At 43.5% G+C, this 20,573-nt stretch overlaps 1 protein-coding gene across 1 annotated transcript in view; it reads left to right on the forward strand.

Moving 5' to 3' along the window:
* LOXHD1 (lipoxygenase homology PLAT domains 1) overlaps window positions 1–20,573 on the forward strand; it is a 124,101-nt gene that overhangs the window by 312 nt on the left and 103,216 nt on the right. Inside the window, exons 2-3 of the mRNA XM_048931717.1 lie at window positions 12,086–12,200; window positions 20,021–20,101. Of these exons, the coding sequence (XP_048787674.1) occupies window positions 12,086–12,200; window positions 20,021–20,101 (196 nt within the window). The remainder of the gene's footprint in view (window positions 1–12,085; window positions 12,201–20,020; window positions 20,102–20,573) is intronic.

Raw genomic sequence — 20,573 nt, forward strand, 5'->3', positions numbered from 1 at the left:
AAGAAAGGTGACAAGTCCAAGAAAGGAAAGAAAGAGGACAATTTCCTCGAGCTGTATGAACAGGAGCTTCGTGACTATCATTCGGACTCCTCCAATGCAACAGAGGATGAGTACAACAAAAAGAAAGGTCAGCACCATCGTTTCCCATTTCCCCCTTGTGCGCTTCAGATATCAACCGTGGGGCCCTTCCTGGGAGTGCAGGCTTCCTTTGTCGGGAATATTTCTAATTGAATGAGAATTTTTACCATGTGAGATGATGCTGACAGATTGTGCCTCTCCAGTTTATGAAGTCGCTTTGCTGTGTGCATGGTACTGCTGTAATTACAATCTCCTAATTGATATTATTCGTATTGTGGTGCTACTGGGAAGCTGGATCAGCAGTCAGACTCCCCTTTTTAAGCAGGGTACATGGACAAGGCACATGCTCCTGCTCATGCATTTGCAGTAGGAGAGTGCTGGAAATCCCAGCAACCAGGCTGGGTAGGCAGTGGAGTGCTTAGGATTGATGTAGCAGCAAGAGATCAGCACACGGTCCCTCTGGCTGTTGTGAGTAGCCAAGTAAGGTGGAGAGTTACTGCTAATCACATCTAAACCTGAATATTGTGCCTGTACAATAATTAGCCCATGTGCTCCGAGTACTTTATGCCAATGTATGGTGAGTCGTGCAGCGAATTAGGGATTAGGTGATATGCTCCATTTGGTTTGAAGATCGTGGTCTGGAAAAAAGTTGCATTCATCACCCAGGCTGTGTGTAGATAACTCCTGGAAAAAGGCTGCATTTGAGCTTTCTATCTACAGGATGGCAGCTAGTAATCCTCCTACAGCAAACCTGCTGTTCTGGGGTCGAGAAGCAAGGAATGAGCAAGGCGAGAATAATGAGCCATGGTATAGCTCTGTAATTGGGGAAAGCCCTGGGCAGGGAGCACCATGGTGCTCCAGAGCACAGCAGGGTCATCTCCTGATCAGGGGTGGGCAGCAAAGGGGTAATGGGCTGCTGTGGGTGACACTGACTGCCCATTCCCCATCCAACTGGATCTTGGTGCGCCTGGGGCAAGATGCTTAACTTCTTAGATGGGTTTCCCTGTTGGTTAATTAGTGTAATAATAAATCTTGTACACGGTAACTCAAAGAACTGAGTGTACCTCACATCAGTGGTGTGGTTATAGGTTAACTTAAACTGATGATTTCCATAGTGTGCCGTATGGCTGTTCTGGGAAGAGAAAAATGAAACAACTGCTCCAATGGCTGTTCAGGCCGTACACCTAACTTGCCTCATTAGTGATTGCTCTTTGGGGGAAGAGACGTTCTCTCCTCATACCATTATTTTATTTCATATTCTTTTTATAGCAGAGGAAGAACAGCTCGAACTCAGCGAAAAGAGAAGTTCCAGCAAATTATTTGTAACAATTTCTCCATGGTCTTCTTTCTTGTCTGTCAACAATTTCTGCTGGGAAGATAATAGCTTGTGGTTGAAAACATTGAAAAAGGAGCCAGACAGGGACTGGGTTCTCACAGGCTCCATCAGAAATTAAAAAGTCATAACCTGCAACATTTATTATCGTAACAGCCTCAGGGATCCCGAGAAGCTTTTCATGTGGACAAAGTCCCAGCAGTTAATCAGTGGTTGTTACCTTAATCAGGACTCCTTCAGCTGTGGCTGGATCTTACCCCTTCATTTTCCAGAAATTTCTGGAAATGAGTGCACATATACAAGAGAGAAGAAGTAGAGGGCAGAGAGGGGAGAAAAACGTTGGGAAGGATACAGGCTAACAATGAACTGCTCAAGTTTTCCATCAGTGAAAACCCGATATTAGGCCACAAAACCCAAAAGTTTATGAGCACGCTCAGGTTTCAGGTTGGATACTAGGGATGATTTATTCTCAGAAAGAGCAGTGATGCTTTGGCACAGACTGCCCATGGAGGTGGTGGGGTCTTTGTCCCTGGAGGTGTTCAGGAACGATGGAGATGTGGCATTTGGGAACATGGACAGTAGGTTGGGACATAGTGGAGTAGGTTGGGGTTGGGCTTGGGGATCTTGGAGATCTCCTCCAACTTTAATAACCCTAGGAGACACCAGCTGCTGTGTTCTCTTCTTGAGGCTATATTCGCTTTGCCAAGCACACTGCTGCTGATTTTGCATTTTTAATCAAAGTAAGTTTCAGCTTTTTCCTGACTTGGTCCTAGAGGTCACCACCGTTTTTCTTCCAAAGGACTGAAGGAACCAATGTTGGTCAGCTCCTGAGAAATGTGTAACCACTGCAAACGCTTCTCTAAAGCACTGGAGATTTTGGCTGCCTTTGATACTGGTGAATATTCAGTAGAGATGAATTTCAGTCCTTGAACCATGATTCCTTTTGTTCTAAGAAGAAGGGAGGTGTAAATGTTTTATAAGTAGGGAGCTGATGGTGTCTGTGTCATCTGATGTCCCCTTTATCTTACTGCATTAGCAAGTGGGAGAAGGGATTCCCTCTGCCTTTGTCACAACCAACTGATGACTGAGGAACAAGGGGAATCCAGCTCCTGGAGACAGGAAAGCACAAAAGATATAAAGTGGCTGGTTGTCAGTGTGGAAATCATAGCAGACAGCAGGCATTTTCAAGCAAACTGCATCTCTTGTCCTTTCTTGTGTTCCTACTGTAAACTATGACTATTAAGAATTTGCCAAGTTTCTTCTACTTTCCATCTTCAGCTGCAGCTCTCCTGTGCTGGCCCAGTGTCAAGTGTTGCTGGCTCAGATCCTCTTGGGGTTTCTCTGTTTGCAGAGTTGTCACTGAACACTCTAGTCTGGGACTTACTGTTGATAATTTTTTCTTTTTCTGTATTGTTTACCTCTTTTTTCCCTGTTTGTTTCTCCCAGCTGAATTTAAGGACTGCGTGTCACCCCTGTAGAGCAGCAAACTCTATAGAAGGCTTTCCTCATCTCTTGGAAGCTTTGCATTTAGACCTGTCATGCCAGTCACCATCTAGAAATGTGTATTTTGCTCAGCACAGTGTCTGAAATTGTGTTGGGAAGGAGAATGGCCAGTGTTGATTTGTGAGTAGATGCACGAGCTGCTCGTCATCTCTCCTGCTGTGCACCATCCATTTCACTGTGCTATATCCATCACATTCTGCTCCTTTGGTGACAGCAGTGAAGGGTTACATAGGGAAAGCATTCAGGACACACAGAGCTTATTGCTGAGTTCTCTTTAATTTAGGAGCAGAAGGGAGGAGGTGAGCAAGTGCTGTATGATGTCTGGCTCTCCCTGTGCTACATTCAGAACTAGAGATGTATCACATTCCTCTGTGACAGAGGATCAGCAGCTGCAGAATCTTCTCATCTATGCCTGCACCCACTGATCTTCCCAAAATGAGGCCTTCTTAGGCTTTGATTAATACTCCAAATAGGAATCTTCCTTCGAAGAGAGACTTTCCTTCTTGCTGGAAAACACTTTCTTCTCCTCATTGCTAAAATGAGTTTTGGTTTTAGGTGCAAAGCACACTCAGGAGAATGTAGTACTGGTGGCAGCTGATGGCTGGTGATCCAGTGGAACATGCCAAGCTTGCCAGTGGGAGGAGGTGATATTTCACCCATCTTCAAGGCTGCACTTGTTTGCATCTCAGTGTTTTCCACAGTTACAAATGATGGCATGAAGTATGGATTGCAAAAAGTTTAGATCATTGTAAAGTTTATTGGATGAGTACCCCCAGGAACTATCAGCTTGTGTGACAAACAAACCAATATCAAACTACCCCTAATATTCTCATCTGTGAAGTGTTAGGAGCATTGGCACTTGTTCCCCAGCACAAGAACAGCCCCAAGCATATGCAGAACCCACCCTTGTTACATGCGTACAATGCATGGGGATGGCTTTGCCCAGCTGACAGCCCCAAAACAGCACTGAGGAGCAGCTGTGGGTGCCAGGTGCCCCATGCAGCTGATGTGCCAGCTGGTGCCTGTAAAACCACCAGCACCAGGGCTGAGGCTTGCAAGCAATGCTGCTCTCCTCTCCCCGAAATATTGAAATGTCAACAATGTGGCAAGTTCACTTTCAAAACCTTCATTATCTGTGGGTGCTGTTTAGGTGGAATATTTGACTTTTTGGACATTACTGGAGAGGACTTGCTGAAGAGAAGCTGAGCAAAATGTCAGTGGGAAGCCAATGTACATAGACTGATGTATACAAGTCTAGATGCAACCCTCCAACCCTCATGTCCCATCAGCCTTTTCATCCTTTCCCTGGGCACTTGGACTATGATCTGAACACTCTGCTATTAAAAAGGCAGAATTGTCCCCATCCAGATGGGAAACCCAAGCAGAAAATTGTGGTATAAGGCTCTAAGCAGAAAGGGAACCAGAGGGAACCATGAAACTAAATTTCATTCCAGATGTGATGAGTCCCTATGCAGCCCCATGTGGGGTTGTTCATCTGTCTGAGCGTTACCAGCCACTCTGTGGTAATACTTAATAAGAGCATGAAAATTAACAGTGGGTTTTGCTGATGGATTCATGTGCATTGCAAGTCTCACTGTGCAGATATCACAAAGTGGTGATTCAGTGGTGGGAAAGCCATCATTTTACCAATTTGAGCTCAATTTTTTTTTTTTTTTAAATATTTTTTTAAAATGCTGCTTGGAGAGTACCAACTGTCTTTCATGAACGATTAAGTCAAAGTATTATGATTAATTCATAATGACACCTAACAATGTGCCTGTAAATATAGGTAACACATCCTGCTTGTATTTACAAGCTGCTGGCAGGTTCCAGCCCCTCCTTTTTCGAAGCATCAACACCAGCTGGAAGGTGCAGCTCCAGTGCCTCTGGGCAAAGGGAGACAGTAAAAGGGATCTCTTGTGAAATTACCCTTCCTGCTGTGTTCAGAGTACTGGGGAGCAGAGCTGGCAGTGAGGAGAGCACTTCTTCTTGGTCTCATTTGTCCTGCTGCCTGGACAGCAAGAAGAAAGTCGGGGCTGTAGTCAGGATCTGGTCCTGAAGAAAAGGGACAAGTGGTGGAGAAATGCCTCCGATGCACTCTGCAGATGCAGTTCTCTGCTGCAAACTTTGCTTTACAGGTAAAATCCACATCATGTTTTATCTAGGCTGCATTATTTTCCACTGCTGTCCTCAGTCATGGTTCAGAGAAACCTCATGTCTTGGCCAGCCCTCCCTGCCTCCAAAGATAATGAAGGAGACTACGGGTTTTTCTCTCACATGTTTCTCTCCCCTGAGGCACAGTGTTTTCCTCCAGCACAATTTAAACTTGAATAACAAAGATGTTGATCGCTGAGCTAATTCTATTTTGCTGTTCCAGCAAAGAACGGAGAAGTGTTTTTCTGAAGGTAGGAAAGCAAAAACACTTTTAAGTGATAGCTGGAGCACCAGATGAATCAAGTCTGGCTTCCTACAGTGAAGGAGAATGAAACGTTGATTTTGCAATAGCTGATGAAGCATAACAAGCTCCAAACTACAGCTCCTCTGCCTGTGGGAACTGGTGGGACAGCACTCAGCTCTGGATTTAAATTCTAAGAGGAAAGTGATGTTACAGTGCTGAAAGTAATGCTGTTTATGCTAGTGGTAAGCTTGCAGGAAACTTCACTGATTCGTGGACATGAAGTGCCTTGAAATGCAAGATGCTATTAATTTCACAATTCTCTATATAATCTCTGAATGGGAAAAATGGATAACAGTATGCAACTGGTTGAAATAGTCATGGAAATAATTCCCATCTTTTGCTTTGAATAATTAATTTGGCACCCATGCCAGACTCAAAAGCTGCTTTTGCTGGAGCTTTTATAAGCAAGCACTCTCATAGTGTGTGAGGCCTAAATCTGTTCACATTTTTGCCAGTATGAACCCAAAGTCATTGTGTTCGTGTCAATGAAGCCAGTCAGGATTTGCCCTGGAGAGAATGAGAGAAGAATTTGACTCATTTTGTTTGTGATGAGATTATTGCTGTGGTGTGATAAAATCGAATGAGCCGGCTTCAGAGGTTCATCTTCAAGCTGGGTGAAGGAATGTCCCTTGTTGAGACCACAAGGATATTAACTAGTGTGTCCATGTGCAAAGAAGGCAACCCCAACCTGCAACGGCCAGCACAGATGTTAAAAACTTCCAAGTATTTTGTACAGATGTCAAGGGACTCTTGAGAACCCTTCTGATTCTGTAATTTGTGTATGCAGTTACCCTAGACTATTTGTATCCTCTACTTCTTTGCCCATGCTTATAGCATGGCTTGTCTTCAGTTCTGCTTTCCATCTTCCTTACCTAAACTCTTAGACTCTTCCCAGTCTTTGCTCTCTTATTCCATGTGTTCAGTCATTTTTGTGACATAACCCTTACCTTTTATTTTAATTTTTGTTTTCAGCACTCCTCTTGCTGGACAAAGGTGGGGCACCATTCACCTCAGTTCTCAATGCTCCCTGTGTAAAGAATGCAACCCAAGGGGATTTGCAGTCACTGCCATCATTGGTACTTAGCAGTTGTGAGAATCAGAGTGAAAGCACTATTCTGCCCTTAAGAAATTCTGTCCTTATCGATTGCAGGGATCTCTGCTTCCTTGCTAGAGGATCTCAATCTCTGCTTGCCAAGCTTTCCAGCAATTTTAGCAACCATTTTGAAACATGTGTTTTTCTATTCTGGCTGTTGAATGGACAAGTGAATAGCATAAGCTCTTTCTGCAAGACGGGGAAGCAGATGTAAGTTCTTCCAGTAACACTGCAGCGTAACCCGATACTGATTTTATGCTGTCTGTATCTTGTGCTTGAAATGACTGGGTTTGAATGCTTACTTTCAGAAAAATCCAGTGTCGATTATTTCCATTTTTACCCTTGAGTGTGCCCATGAAAAGCAGTTAATGGGTTTGCAGTCCATAGCAAATCAGTTCTGCTAAGCTTGCTGAAACTTTTACCAGTTTCTGAAGACTTAATGCCAGAGAGCCGAAGAGGGCAGTCAGCTGGGGGTTCAGTATCTACCAGATGAGATAAGTGAACCAAATTCCATTTGATTGAGATAATATTTGGAATCAGCAGCTATAATAAAAGCTTTATATTGTCTTTGCCTAGCCTGTTGGAAGAGAAGTAAGGTTTGGAGACTGGCCTGAAAATCAACCACTCCCATACAAAATGCTATAGATTACTGTAACTTGGCCACGTCCTGCCACTCAAAATACTTACACTGATCTTAAGTGTGAGGTGGTTCGACAGTTAAAAGCACCAACATGCAAGTGTCCTCCTGTGAGCAGTATCCTGTGTTCAAACTGGGACACAGTACTCTGCCTTTTGTTTTGTGATGGTCTCAGCTCATGTTGTGTGATAGATTCAGCCAACACTGGTAGGAGCAACATCAAGCAACAGCACAGATAGATAGGAGCATCTTAACACTCAGTTATGGCCTACTGAACTGGCAGCTTGGGGGAAGAGATAAGGGTGTTTGGGAAATTGTGTCCGTATTATGAGGGAGGTGGTTGACCAGTGTTGATGTTTGACGAGGTGACAGGGAATATCATTGTCTGCATATTGTGTTTGACCAAGAGAATAATGGGAGTACGGTGGATGCAAACTTTTCTATCTGTGGAGAGAGTGAGACATTTCTGACAAAGTAGATCTTGATGTGTAAGATGAGCATGGATAGGTATGAGGAGTGTTTTGCTCCGTGTTTTTAAAGCAGAAAGTTCTTGTGAATCTGTGAAGAAAGTTCATGTTTAAAATCCTGCTGACTGAGGGGGGAAAACCAGAAACTCTTGAGGTTTGCACCTGGTAAAGCACTGTGGTGTCTGTTTAGCACTGTTGCCTCTATTGCTTTATGGAGGACATGCCAGTGTGGTTGAGCTGGCCCTCCTATACTCCTCTTCAAGAACAGAATTCCTTGAGAAGATCAGTGGTTCCTCGTTACACCTCTGTTAGACAGCCAGAAGCAAAGTCCTTAGTACTGACATCCCATACCTTAGAAGTGGAGGAGGAAGATTTTGTGAATGTACTTGGAAACTCCAGGAGTAACCACAAAATCCCTATGGATGCTCTGTATTTGCATTCAGTGATTGCTTCTGTCAAGCAGAAGTCTAAATAGCAGGATACAGCCAAATTTGGAGTGATACACCAAAACCTTGTTCCCATCTGAAATGCTTTGCTATAATTTCTCATTAGCTGTTTGGCCAAGCAACAGTCCCAAGAGACATCCTGAACTGTCAGTGGGCATCAGTGTCAAATAGTGGGAAAAGAGCAAACTTTGTACTTCAGTTCTTTGCAGTTTTTTTTTTAACCTATTTTGTAACAACAAATGGATTATTGGTTTTGGTACTTTTTAAAAACTTTCCTCATTAACAAGCATGCATTCCATGGGGGACTGCTCAGGTAGTGAATAGGAAGAATGAATCAACAGGTGGTCCAAACTTATTTAGACAGTGACCCTATTAAAGACAAGTTGGAAAGTTCTGGGGAGTTTAGGCAAACATTGGTGGAGGGTTTTAGGGGCTGGCAGTTTTGCACCATAGAGGCAAACCTTTAAAGTGAAAACAGCTTGCATTCCTGAGGATAACCACAGAGCCACAGCAGCAGTGAATTCAGACCTACTCAATGGGAGAGAGGAATGTGGAAAATGGAAGCTAAAAATGGAGGAGGAACTTGGAAGTCCTGCAGTGGCACCCAAAAAGAAAGCAAGGGACTTGGTGGGAAGAAGGCTAGCTTTTCTGATGAAACAGATACAGTACTAAGGATGTTTAACTTCTGCCCTTTCTTAATCTTTCCCTTGCAGCTGGTGGACTGAAGAGGTAAAAATGATATTTCTGGCCCAGATTTCGCCCTTGGTTAGAAGTGTGATTTCCACAGAAATCTGATTTCAAGCTTTCCAGCTAATTCATTTTTATTGCCCTAAAAGTACAAGATGTTTACACCTGGGGTTTGCTGAGGTTGGGCATGTTATCACAAAGCCAGAACATGCAATTATTCATGAGCAAAACCCTCAGGGAGTCAAAAAACACCATTGGTCTACAGCTCTTGCCTTATGCAACAGATGCTGTCCCCATCTGTATAAAATGGGGCTGTACAAAATGTTATCCCTCTTCTGCCTGTTGTGTGGGTCCTCCAGCTGCAGAGATGCTTCTGATCAGGATCACACCCATCAGCTGTCAGTGGCTTATCAAAAATAAAAGAAATGCAAAGGAAATAAATGATCCTGCTTACAGGCTGCTGAGCTTTCAAGCTCTCCTATCCTTTGAAGGAAGCAGCTAAACAAGCTGCATATCCCAGCTCCACTTCTTAGTAAGACCTAGCATCAATAGTAGCATTAAACTTTTGTTGTCTTCCCCCAGAGGAATTCCTGTGCTTTGCTCCCATCACATCACAGTAAAGCAGTGGCATAATTTGTCTGCACAGCTGGCAGCACAGTTGTAGTGATAGAGGGGAGTTGGCAAAGCTCCTTTCCCTTTCCAGGCATGCACCATGGCACTTCTGATGTGTGGTGACATGCTAGTGTCACCAGCACAACCCCTGCTTTGTTCCTCTGTGCACAGTTAATTAAATTGGTGCTAACTACAACATATGCTCAGCAACAATGTGTGCTACTTGGGCTGCAGCACATCTGTCCTCCACACTCAGACCTGTTCCCAGCACGAGCTGCTCATCCACCTGCTGCCTGTTTGTGCTGGTGCATAGATGCTGAACGTGAGGTTGTGAACCTAATGTGCGAATCTGTGCATGATCATGGCTTGAGGTTTCTTGCAGTTGTGACTTCTACAGTGGGGAGCTGCAGGCCACCATGAGGAAGCTACAAGGCCATGAGGGGCTGTAGGGCTATGAGGAGCTGTAGTGCCATGAGGGGTTGTAGGCTGCCATGAGGCCTCCCTTTAGCCTCCTCAGCTCTGTGTGGATCATAGCAACTACGCTGTCTTTCTGTGCTGTGCCAAGCAATGCCCATTAATATGTATGAATGCTGACAAGAGGAATGAAAACATTTTTTGTACATATTACTCATGTGTAAACTGTGTATATCGTGTTCATTTTTGCACAGCTTTGAAAAAATCTCCTCTTCTTTTGAGCCCATCAATAAAATATGCCAGCCAAGGTATTCTTAAAATTTAGCTGAGCATAGATCATAACTTACTGCACTTATTATGATACTGTCTCCCTTCTGTCCTATTTGTATTCATGGAAAGGAGAAGTTAGGAAAATACTGTGGTATTTTGTTCCCTTTCTATGCAACAGAGCCCTTGGAAATGAGGAGTTGTTTCCAATCAGTTGTACATGAATGGCCGCAGTTTTGCTCTAGCACTCTGTCTCCAAGCTTTTCAGTTAGAATGGTGATTTAATTTCCCTTGAGGAAAGAGTGCTACTGGGGAAAAAATGTGATGCTCAAAGTCTGCGATATCCAGTGTTTTTGTTGTTTGTTTCTGTTTCTTCTGAATACATGTCTAATGTAGTGAGGAAAAAATGGCCCCTAACAAAACACGTAATTCTATTGCATCCATGGAGAAGGACATTTTTACAGCGTTCGATCTGGGAAATCATATACTCCATAGTCACACTGTGCAAGATGAAATGCTGAAAACTTTAGCCTTCAGCCTGTATGTCTGAACCTGATGTTGTGGCACTAGCTGATGACTATTATGTGGTTCAAAGTCAAAAATGACCATCAGGATTCTTGGTCTGGCTGTAGGCAGGATTTTGTATTTTCATGCTGCCTGTTCTGCACTGAGCCAACCAAGACGTGCCCTTCAGAAAGGTAACCTGTTGACAAACCTTGGGTCTTGTTCCAGCTTCATTCATCATATCATCCTGCTTAAGAAAATGCATGTCTGCCTGTAATTTTAAGGTTTTAACCTTTTGGCCATTGGACCTTGCTATGCCTTTCCCCACTTGAGCAGAAGTCTCTTTTCTACTTGTGCTTATCCCAAGAAGATATTGATGTGGGGTAATAAAGTCACCAGTCAATCTACTGCTCAGACAGGTAAATTGACATTGCTTTGATACTCTAATTTAAGCAATTTCCTCTTTATCCTCACTGTGATTTACCACTTGCTCTTTGGTAAAGTCACCAGAACATCTGAAAAGCAAACTTTCTAGCTGTAGTGACTCCTTATCTTCGTACAAATATATTACCAGCACAAATAGGGAAGTGTGCATTGTCTTCATGTGTGCATAAATGAAAAATGACTCAACAGCTTTACTCAACACATAAATGCCTTTGTTATATGTAATACTTGCACATGCAGTACAGCAGGGGAGGAGAGGCAGAATCATAGAATCATACAGTTGTTTAAGTTGGGAAGGACTATTAAAGGACATCTAGTCCAACTTTCCTGTAAAGAATAGAGACATCTATAGCTAAGTAGATGTGGATGAAGTTGCCAAAAAGCTAGCCGTTGTATTTGAAAGGTCATGGCAGACTAGTGAAGTTCCCACTGATTGGATAAGGGGAAACATAACCGCAAGTTTCAAGAAGGGAAAAAAAGAAGTAGGGAACTACAGGCCAGCCAGTCTCACTCTGTGCTTGGCAAGGTCATAGGCAGATCCTCCTGAAGTCTCTAATAAGGCACGTGGAAAATAAAGATGAGGTGATAGATGGTAACCAACATGGCTTCACCAAGGCCAATACCTGAAGGGAGCCTACAGGAAAGCTGGGGAGGGACTTTTTATAAGGGTAGGTAGCAACTGGACAAGGAAAAATGGCTTTGAACTGGGAAAAGGTAGATTTAGACCAGATATCAAGAAGAAATTCTTAATCATGAGTGTGGTGAGTCACTGGAACAGGTTGTCCAGGGAAGCTGTGGATGTCCCATCCCTGGAAGGCCAAGCTAGATGGGGCTGTGAGCAACCTGGTATAGAGGGAGGAGTCCCTGCATACAGCTAGGGACCAAGTGATCTTAAAGGTCCCTTCCAACCCAAACCACTCTATTATTCTATGATTCTGTGATTCTGTGGTAAGTAGTATGTTTGATTTTCAGCAAAATCTGTTCTAATTCATCCACCCATCTACCCATTTTTCTCCACCAGTCAATGTGATCCATCTCTGGGATTTATGATTCAGCTGACGTTTGAGGAACTACTTGGATCTGTAACGTATAGGGCAAGGAACTTCTCCCATTGTCCTAATCTTTCTCTTCTCTTTCCACAGTTTATGAGGTGGTGACAGTTACAGGAGATGTCCGGGGAGCTGGGACTGATGCCAATGTTTTTGTTACTCTTTTTGGAGAATTTGGGATCACTCCCAAGACTCATCTCACGAGCAAGTGAGTATCTGGGAGGAAATGTGTATCCGAGAGGCTTGTTCTTCAGTAACTTTTATTGCATTTTGACAAAAGATAATACTATGCTGAAGGATGCAGAGGGAATAACTTTGAAAGGTATTTTGGGACCACTGAGGAAATTTGAATTTTTTTGCTGTTGAATACTTCCTTTACAAATTCCTTGCAAACCTGCATTCCCTTCTGTAGGTGGAAATGCATGTTCAGATCCTTATTATGCAAGTTTCACACTTGCAAGGTGTGGGGATACTTGCTTTTCTTAAGGCTTAAATTAGGACCTCCAAATTTCTGAGCTGAGAATATTCACCACATCTTCAGAGTGGGCACGATGGGCCAAATTCACATGCCTAAATCCCACTGAAGTCTCAGTGTGAAATCAGGTACAGAGAGATAAGTGTCCTTTAAGGATTCTGAAGAGTAATGTGGTGGGTCTGAAGTAAGGCTGATGGATATCCACCCACGCCCAGCTGCAGGAAATCTAAGACAAGCATAAATGGAAGAAGTTAAGCTGTTTGCTAAACAAGGCTGCTTTCGCTCTGTCTGCTCTGTGCATGTTTGCACACCTGTGATTGCACCATTTTGTTTTTCTCAAGCCATTACCGATGCCATCCTCTGGATGGAGTTTCTCAGTTCCTACATTAGGTCAACAGGTGCCCATGCTCCATGAAAGCAGAGTAACTTTAATAAAGTATCAGATCTGCATGCACTAATTTCCCCTTAGCTGGACAGCTGCAGTAAGAGAAAGCAGGGATCCCTTTCCCATGGGGTCTGGGCTGTATGTCTCTGTTTTTCTGTGTTCTTTTTGTTCTGATTTTCTTGAAAATGTGCATCAAAAATTATGAATCCTGTGCTAATGTCACACGGTAACTTCACATTTTCTCCATTTCTACAGCACCGACAAGAGGTACCTGCAACTATTTTAAATTTAACCTCAAAAGAGCTTCTCTTCCCAGTGAAGCAACTCAAACATGAGAGTCTGTAAAGAAAATGATATGGGAATGGTAAAGAAAATACATGAAATTTCAGCCCTGTTTGCCATATTTGAAATTCAGAAATCTGAGGTAGCCAAAGGAGTTTTCTTACCTCAGTCTCAGGAGAACTTGGTGATTATATGTTAAATACATGATCAAGATTATTCCTTCTGTGATTTTCATCCAGACATGAAATTGTAGAGCAGAATACTGTTTCCCCTGATGCAACAGAGAAGGAAATGAGGCATAGGAGGCAAAAGATGCTGTGTCCAGCTTATGTCAGTGGCCAGTGTGGGATCATCATCATCCTCAGCTCTGCTTGGGGAAAAGCTGCCAGTACCCGGACCTGCCTGCTGGTACTTGGCAGAGCTGTCAAACAGTTTCTGCTCTTAGGGAGTTTTCTTGTGGTCAGCACTTACATACAAAAGCATTTAAGTGGAAAAACATTCTTCTGCTTGTGGCTGAAAAAGCAATGAAAGCATTATATTTTAAAATAATAACAATAATAATACAAAATTATTATAAAAATGCTGCATTCCATTTGGAGGAGAAGTCAGGACATTTCTTAATCAGCCATGACCTTACCAATGGCTGTACAGCTCTTTATTGCCCATTCTTTCCCCTAGGATGAGTGGGGAGGATTTCAGGTTGCTGCAGCAGCAGCATAACCCTGTTCAGCTCTCCATTAGCATTTTAGGTTTGGTCCCTGCTACTGCAGAGAGCAGACGGCTGAGGTCTTGGTAAGCCAGGGTGAGAAGCACGGGAAGCCAATCTTCTGACTTCCAGAAACAGATCCTATAGGGAGAGACTGTCAGAACTGCAGTTGTAATTTTCCAGGGGGCTTCCCAAATATCAACAGTATTTCTGCAATTGTAAGCAAAGCCTGGAGCATTAGCGATCAAGAAAATTGTGTGAAAAGCTGGCCTGTACATAGGTACGTCTGCTTAGCTGATTAGTTTTGTCTTCTAAATACAAAGCGAAGCATGAAACAGTCCATTGCCCCCAATTTATTGTGCTGCTTTGTGAATATGGCAAAAGGATGGAATCTCATGCATCTTTCAACTAAACGTTTATATGAGTTCACTTATGACATGACTGCAAATGCATGACATTTTATAGGCATTTCCATTTCCCGGTATAGATAGAGAGATAAAATATCAAGCATTGCCTAAAGATGGTACTACCACTTCAGCTTCTGGTTAGCATAGGCCTTTCTTATTTCTTTTGTGGTTGTGTGCTGGTAGTGAAATACATGACATTTCAGCTCTTTTTGTCATGTACCATAAATGGAGGACATGGCATGCTGTTGAAATATCATGTGTTATTAACATTTGCCAACAATAATGTGACTGTGAAAAACAGACACAAATCTTCATAATGACCTGTTGAGCATCAGCTTTGGAAGTGGGAGCACTCAAAACCCACCCAGAAAGACTCATTGGTTTAGGCCAGGAAGTTTAGCCAAGTAATGTTTGGGCTGTGGGCACTGGATTAGACCACCTTCGTATTTGCTGCCTCCAGTCTGGGAGATGGCAGCACTTTGGTGACTGGTTCACCTTCTGTCCTACACCAGCTACAGCTCAGCCAGAGGCTAAAAGCATTGCCAAATGTGAGTTTCTTCTCATGGGCTCCACCACCAGCATGGCTGGACACATAGGCAGCTGTCCTTTCATTGCTTGGTGACATTATGGCAGTCTCTGAAGCTATTTCTTCTCTTCTGTCCAACACAACTAAGCAGCAATGATCCTCCATAGTGTTTTATTTCTCCTCGCTCATGTGCTCTCTACCACACCAAGGCTGAGTAAAATAGAAAAGATCACAAAACTCAGCCAGGGGCGCTGCTGCCATCCCACTCATAGTGTTCAGCAGCAAGTTTATTTGTGGTTAGTGAAAGGAGCCTGCTTTTCAGTGTCAGGTTTACCCTTTGTGTTTGTGACAACCACGATATATACTCATGGTTCGCCCTGCCCTTTTGAAAAAGTAAATAAATGACAAGTGCAGATATAAAACGTTTTGCAGCTATGGCACTCTGAAAGAAAGATGAAATATCTGCTGACAGCTGGCTTCTTGCAGTGCCACTGAATTTGAGAACTATGCTAAGAAATTTTTTATTCCTCACAATGAATGCTTTCAATTGGACATCCCTTCTACCTGCTCCTGAGTCACTTATAAAGGGCTCTTTCAGTTCCCAGTGCCAGCAAATGGTGGTCTTCAGGCACAGTGGTCTGCAGAGGATGTCAGTCGGTGTAGCAGCACGGCAGTTGAGCTGTACCAACTTGCAGAAAATCTGAATTTGTTGTCTAACATCTTTGGAACAAATGAACAAATACTCTTAATAATAAGAATTGTAAGTTAGAAAGTATTAAGATGTTGATATAGAAAGGGCTATCCAGGCTAGTAAGCAAGCTTTCTATGAAGCCTGAGAGCAGTGGAGGAGGGCTTCTAGCACAACAGCTGAAGCACTTCTGCAGAAACAAGTTGCTATGCTTGGAATGGCACAGGACACTTCCTATGTTAAAGCTGCTTATACATCTACTCATCCTCAGACTGATGCTAATACTAATCCACAGCACTTAACATTCTGCTATGTGCTTCCATTATACTTTAATCTCAGCATTTAAAAGTCAAAATTCATTCTCATTAAAATTTTCCAGAATATTTCCCCAGGGGAACAGGACAGAAATTTTCAGCAGAGAAAAATTTGCCCCCAGATCTTGTGAACTAGATGCAAATCGATATGTTGGGAAATATTGGGAAGTGCTGAGAGAGCTTTGTGATGTCAGAGATGGCAGTATCTGCTTGCATACGGAAAATAACAGCTGATGTGTAGGTAACAAAGACAAGCAGTACAGCTAAAATTGTCTAAATTCAAAAATACTATTCTGTTTTCCCTATGCAAATCATGCAAAGCCAATACTGAAACATTCCTGCTCTATGCAGCACAGACTGAAGGAGCCACTATTCAGAGCAATTGAAATCTCTCCTGTGAGTGCTTCTGGATAAGGCAGGGTCCATTTTCATGTGCCCTGTGGCTCTTTGTAAAGTTTCAGGCAGGCTCTCATGGTGTGGGATGAGATTTTGGCTCCTGGGTGTCAACATTCTTCTATAGAAATTTATCTTGTTCAGTTAAATCTTTTCAAGTGAGACTGCTCTTCCACTACATGTTAATTCTTCTGTGCTTCCTTAAGCAGCTTTGCTGTATTGGGTTATTTGTATAAATAATTTCCTCAGTACAGGGATGTATGCAGTCAATGTGCTGTTCAGCTGGTTTCTTTCCCATCTGGAGTATTTCTGGATGCGTGCTGCCTGATGCTTTGTTTCCAGCCATTTGCTGACTGATGTTGTCAGCTTCATGACAACTGTCTTGGCAGAACAGTTGCAGTCCAAACTCTCTGGAGTATTTGTTTGTTCCAAGAAGGAGGTTAATGATGCTGCTGTTGAAGTTCTGCTTTAAGAATAAAGACGACTTGAAGGCTGCCCATAAGTCCATCCAGGCAGGGCCCTTTCTGTAGGATAGTGGATGTGTAGGGATAAATAGAAGAATAAGGTAAACATATTGTAGAATGGCTGTGTGACCTCCTGAGGTCATTCCCTGGTCCCCCACTCCTTGCCACGGCTGCTAAGTAATACAATCACAGAATCTAATCTAAAAAGTGGCAGTAGCAGGCTCACCCCCAGGGAGATCCTGCCAAGAGGAGGTTCTTCATCATCCATGGAGATCTTTACAGTGTTATTTCTTCAGGCATCCATGATAGCACTGTGCGTTCACTGTCTCCATAGGTTTTGCAGACAGAGCATCATTAGATAAAATGCTGAACATGAAGGCTAAGCAGATGATCATTAGTGCCATCGTTTGAAGCTGTTAGTTCAGGTTGCTCTGTGACTGCTAAAAGTTGTGGTTATTTCTTCTGCTCCTCTGATGTGAACAGGATCCAGGTTTTTCCTTTGTTCCTCAGCTCTGGGAAGAGTTCTGTCAGCTGGTCAGAGGTGAAGTTTATTCTTGACAAATAGTTGGTGGTTTCTTAATGTCAGCACACCAATGGGTAGCAAAATTCTCTTGGCACTAATGTCCTACAGAGGAAATGCACACAGAGATTTATAAACACCATGTCTATGCATGCTCCAGTACTTCTTAGCACCATAAATTACCCAAGCAAGGGACAGAGTGCCCTAAATCCTGGTTTGTACATTTTCAGCAATGTGAGAAGAGAATGCAGCGTGCAGGTGGTCATTCAGCCAAAAGAGAGATAACAAATAGACTGGGAATTTCATTGAGTAATCCCCGTTGTACTTCCTTGGATGTTTCTTACATCGTAGTTGGGTAAAGCACTACAGCAGACCATAAACAATAGAGATGCTGAAGCTGATTGAAACATCTTTTCTCTTTTTCTCTGATGAAACTTCAGTATGGCCATTCATTACAGGATATTCCCTCACTGTTCCCTTTCTCACTGTCTGCAGTCCTAGAAAAGCTTCAGAGAGGAAGGGTTGGGTCTTCCCTTATAACACTTCCCATTTGTGCTTTTGGTGCTCTGCATCCAGAATTTGGCTCTTCTTGGTGGGCTCTATGGGGCTGCACTCCAGCTGCCCTCCATAGACTCTCAGCCTCCATGACTGGCATGTGGAGAGCTTTGGACTAATTAGTTCCACTTAATTCTTCTGAGCCATCTCCACAGCTCTGTACACCATCGGCACTGCTGCATCGATCTCTGTTGAGAAGCTGCTGTCATTACGATGCGCGCTCGAGCCTGACAAACTAATTGCCTTGCTCTTGCTGGCTGTTTTCCCTCTGACAGCCAGGCTGAGGGAGGTTGGGCTGGATTTAATCGTCTCTTGTCTACAAGGCAAGGTTGGCTGTTTTAGTCCTTCCATGTCGCAGTGACGGTCCTTGCACTGTTCCTGGAAAAGCAGGGTGGAAGAGGAGGAGAACACAGAAAATAACCTTTACACAAAGGCACATGCAGATGTTTTAATGATGCGGGGAAGAGTGCTGAGCAAAAGCAAAGCCCGTTGCTCAGATTATTAATATTCATTAACTTTCTGAGTACAAGCTGCTTGTCAGCTTTATGCTGATGAAGCACGGCGGTTTCTTGTTCTTTTTAATACAAGTCCTGCATTTTGCTGTTTAATCACCTGCAGCAATGCTTGGCAGCAGAGTGAAATCCCACTGGGGAGAGCAGGTGGGAGCGGCTGTATCTTCTGAGCAAGAATGGGCTTCAACTCAACTTTATTCACAGTGGAAAATATGAGCTCCAGAGAACGGAGGTGCTGGCCAACAATCATAGAATCATAATATCATTAATGTTGGAAAGACCACTAAGATCATCTACTCCAGCTGTCAACCCATGCCTGTGACCACTCTAGACCATGTCACTCAGTGTGACTTCTACCCTTTTCTTGAACACCTCCAGGGACAGTGATTCCACCACCTCCTGGGGCAGCCTATCATAGAATCATAGAATGTCCTAGGTTGAAAAGGACAACAGTGACCATCTAGTTTCAAGCCCCTGCTATGTGCAGGGTCACCATCCAGCAGACCAGGCTGCCCAGAGCCACATCCAGCCTGGCCTTGAATGCCTCCAGGGATGGGGCATCCACAGCCTCCTTGGGCAACCTGTGCCAGTGCATCACCACCCTCTGTATGAAAAACTTCCTCCTAATATCCAACCTAAACCTCCCTTGTCTTTGTTTAAAAAGATTCCCCCTTGTCCTATCACTATTCACCCTTGTGAATAGTCATTTCAGTTCCTATTCCAGTGCCTGACCACTTTCATAAGAATTAATTTTTCCCAACATCCAATCTGAACCTCCCCTGGCTCAAATCAAGGCCATCACATCTTGTTCCATCACCACAGGCCGGAGGCAGAAATGGGAATTGAAGTCTCCGTCTCCTGCTCCAGACCTATGTGCTTCATAATGCCTTCCACTTGCAACAGAGGTTTCTAGCTATTGCAGAAGCAGTGGGAGATGGGAATGGAAAGAAACTCATGAGACAGGCCGATGCTTTTGTCTCCGGCTGAGCTCTGGGTAGGCTGGGCTGTGCAGTGCCTTTGCTTCATCACTAGAGCAGGTCTGTTCAGTGCCGGCCCTCAGCTGGCAGGAAAGCACACCTCTTGGCGTGGGAAGCAAAGAAGAGAAATGTACCAAGGGCTTATAAAACAACTAATACAGATGTATGTGGCTTCAGATTCACCAAAGTTGTACATCTTGCTCAGCCATCATGGGCTGCTCAGTATGGATTTCAAAGAACAGCAAGAAGTTTGTGTCACCCTCAAGGGCAGCAGCTAGAAACACCCCGTTATTTTTTTTCTGCTGCCCACCAATGGGTGGGTTGGTAACACCACAGGTGAGGTACTACCAAAAATAATTGGAGCTCTTACAACGATTTTTGCCTGCTTGGTGCTGCACTGAAATATTTTCACCGAAGATTATATTCAGCTCTGACAGCCACTTGCCAGCAGGAAAGTCTTACAGCTCTCCCTAGCTCTTACCTGCAGAGGAGATTTAGCTGATGAGTTTGAGAATGACTGCCACATTTTACTCTTGGAGGCAATATGGACAGTGATCCAAAGCTTGCACCTACTTGGGCCAGCATTGCATTTCCTGTAAAGCTTTGGTGTCAGCTGCTGAGAAGGTGCTTAGAATTCAAGAAGGAAAAGTTCTGTTAAATGTCAGCCTTTAGAGCTAGATGGAGCACATCACAGCAAAGAGCACATTGGAAAGTAGGTCTGCCCAGTGCTAGAAATGACACTTCTTCACCCTGATATGACACTGTGGGCTGATTGACAATGTGATTGTACTCCTGCCATAGCTCTCGGTGTGTCTGTATTGCAGGAGCAGCACGGCCTTTGAGAGGAGCAAAACTGACGTGTTCCGAGTGAAAACCAACAATGTTGGACAAATAAAGAAAATAAGGTAATTGAATGATATTTCCACTGCAAGGAAACCTGCTCTGCAAAGGGCTAATCGAATGATGGGCTGTATGGACTTTGGTGTTGCCATGTTTTATTCATTGTTTCTTAGCACTTTCCCATCAAGTTGAAGTTAAGGGATGGTAAAATATTGTCTACTGCCTGAAATTTGAACTGAAGTGTGAAAACACCGAAGTTATTAACTATCCATACTCCCCACCAAGGTCTCTATTCCTGTCACATACAACTACAGATGAAAACTTCTGGGATGGTTGTTATGTACCAATGCAGTTATACTGCATTTCTGCAGTTAGCAGAAAGGGTTTGTTGCTCCTTTCTGCTGAATTAGTGTAAAGAAAGTGACAGTGGTTTTGTTTAACCACCATCTGACAGATATAAAATTAAAAATTATTTAGTAAATAGTACAAAAAGTTGGCAAGATTGGAAGAGGAGAGATCAGAAGGGAGGCAGAGTAA

Source organism: Lagopus muta, chromosome Z (assembly GCF_023343835.1).
Source record: "Lagopus muta isolate bLagMut1 chromosome Z, bLagMut1 primary, whole genome shotgun sequence".
Taxonomy (NCBI): domain Eukaryota; kingdom Metazoa; phylum Chordata; class Aves; order Galliformes; family Phasianidae; genus Lagopus; species Lagopus muta.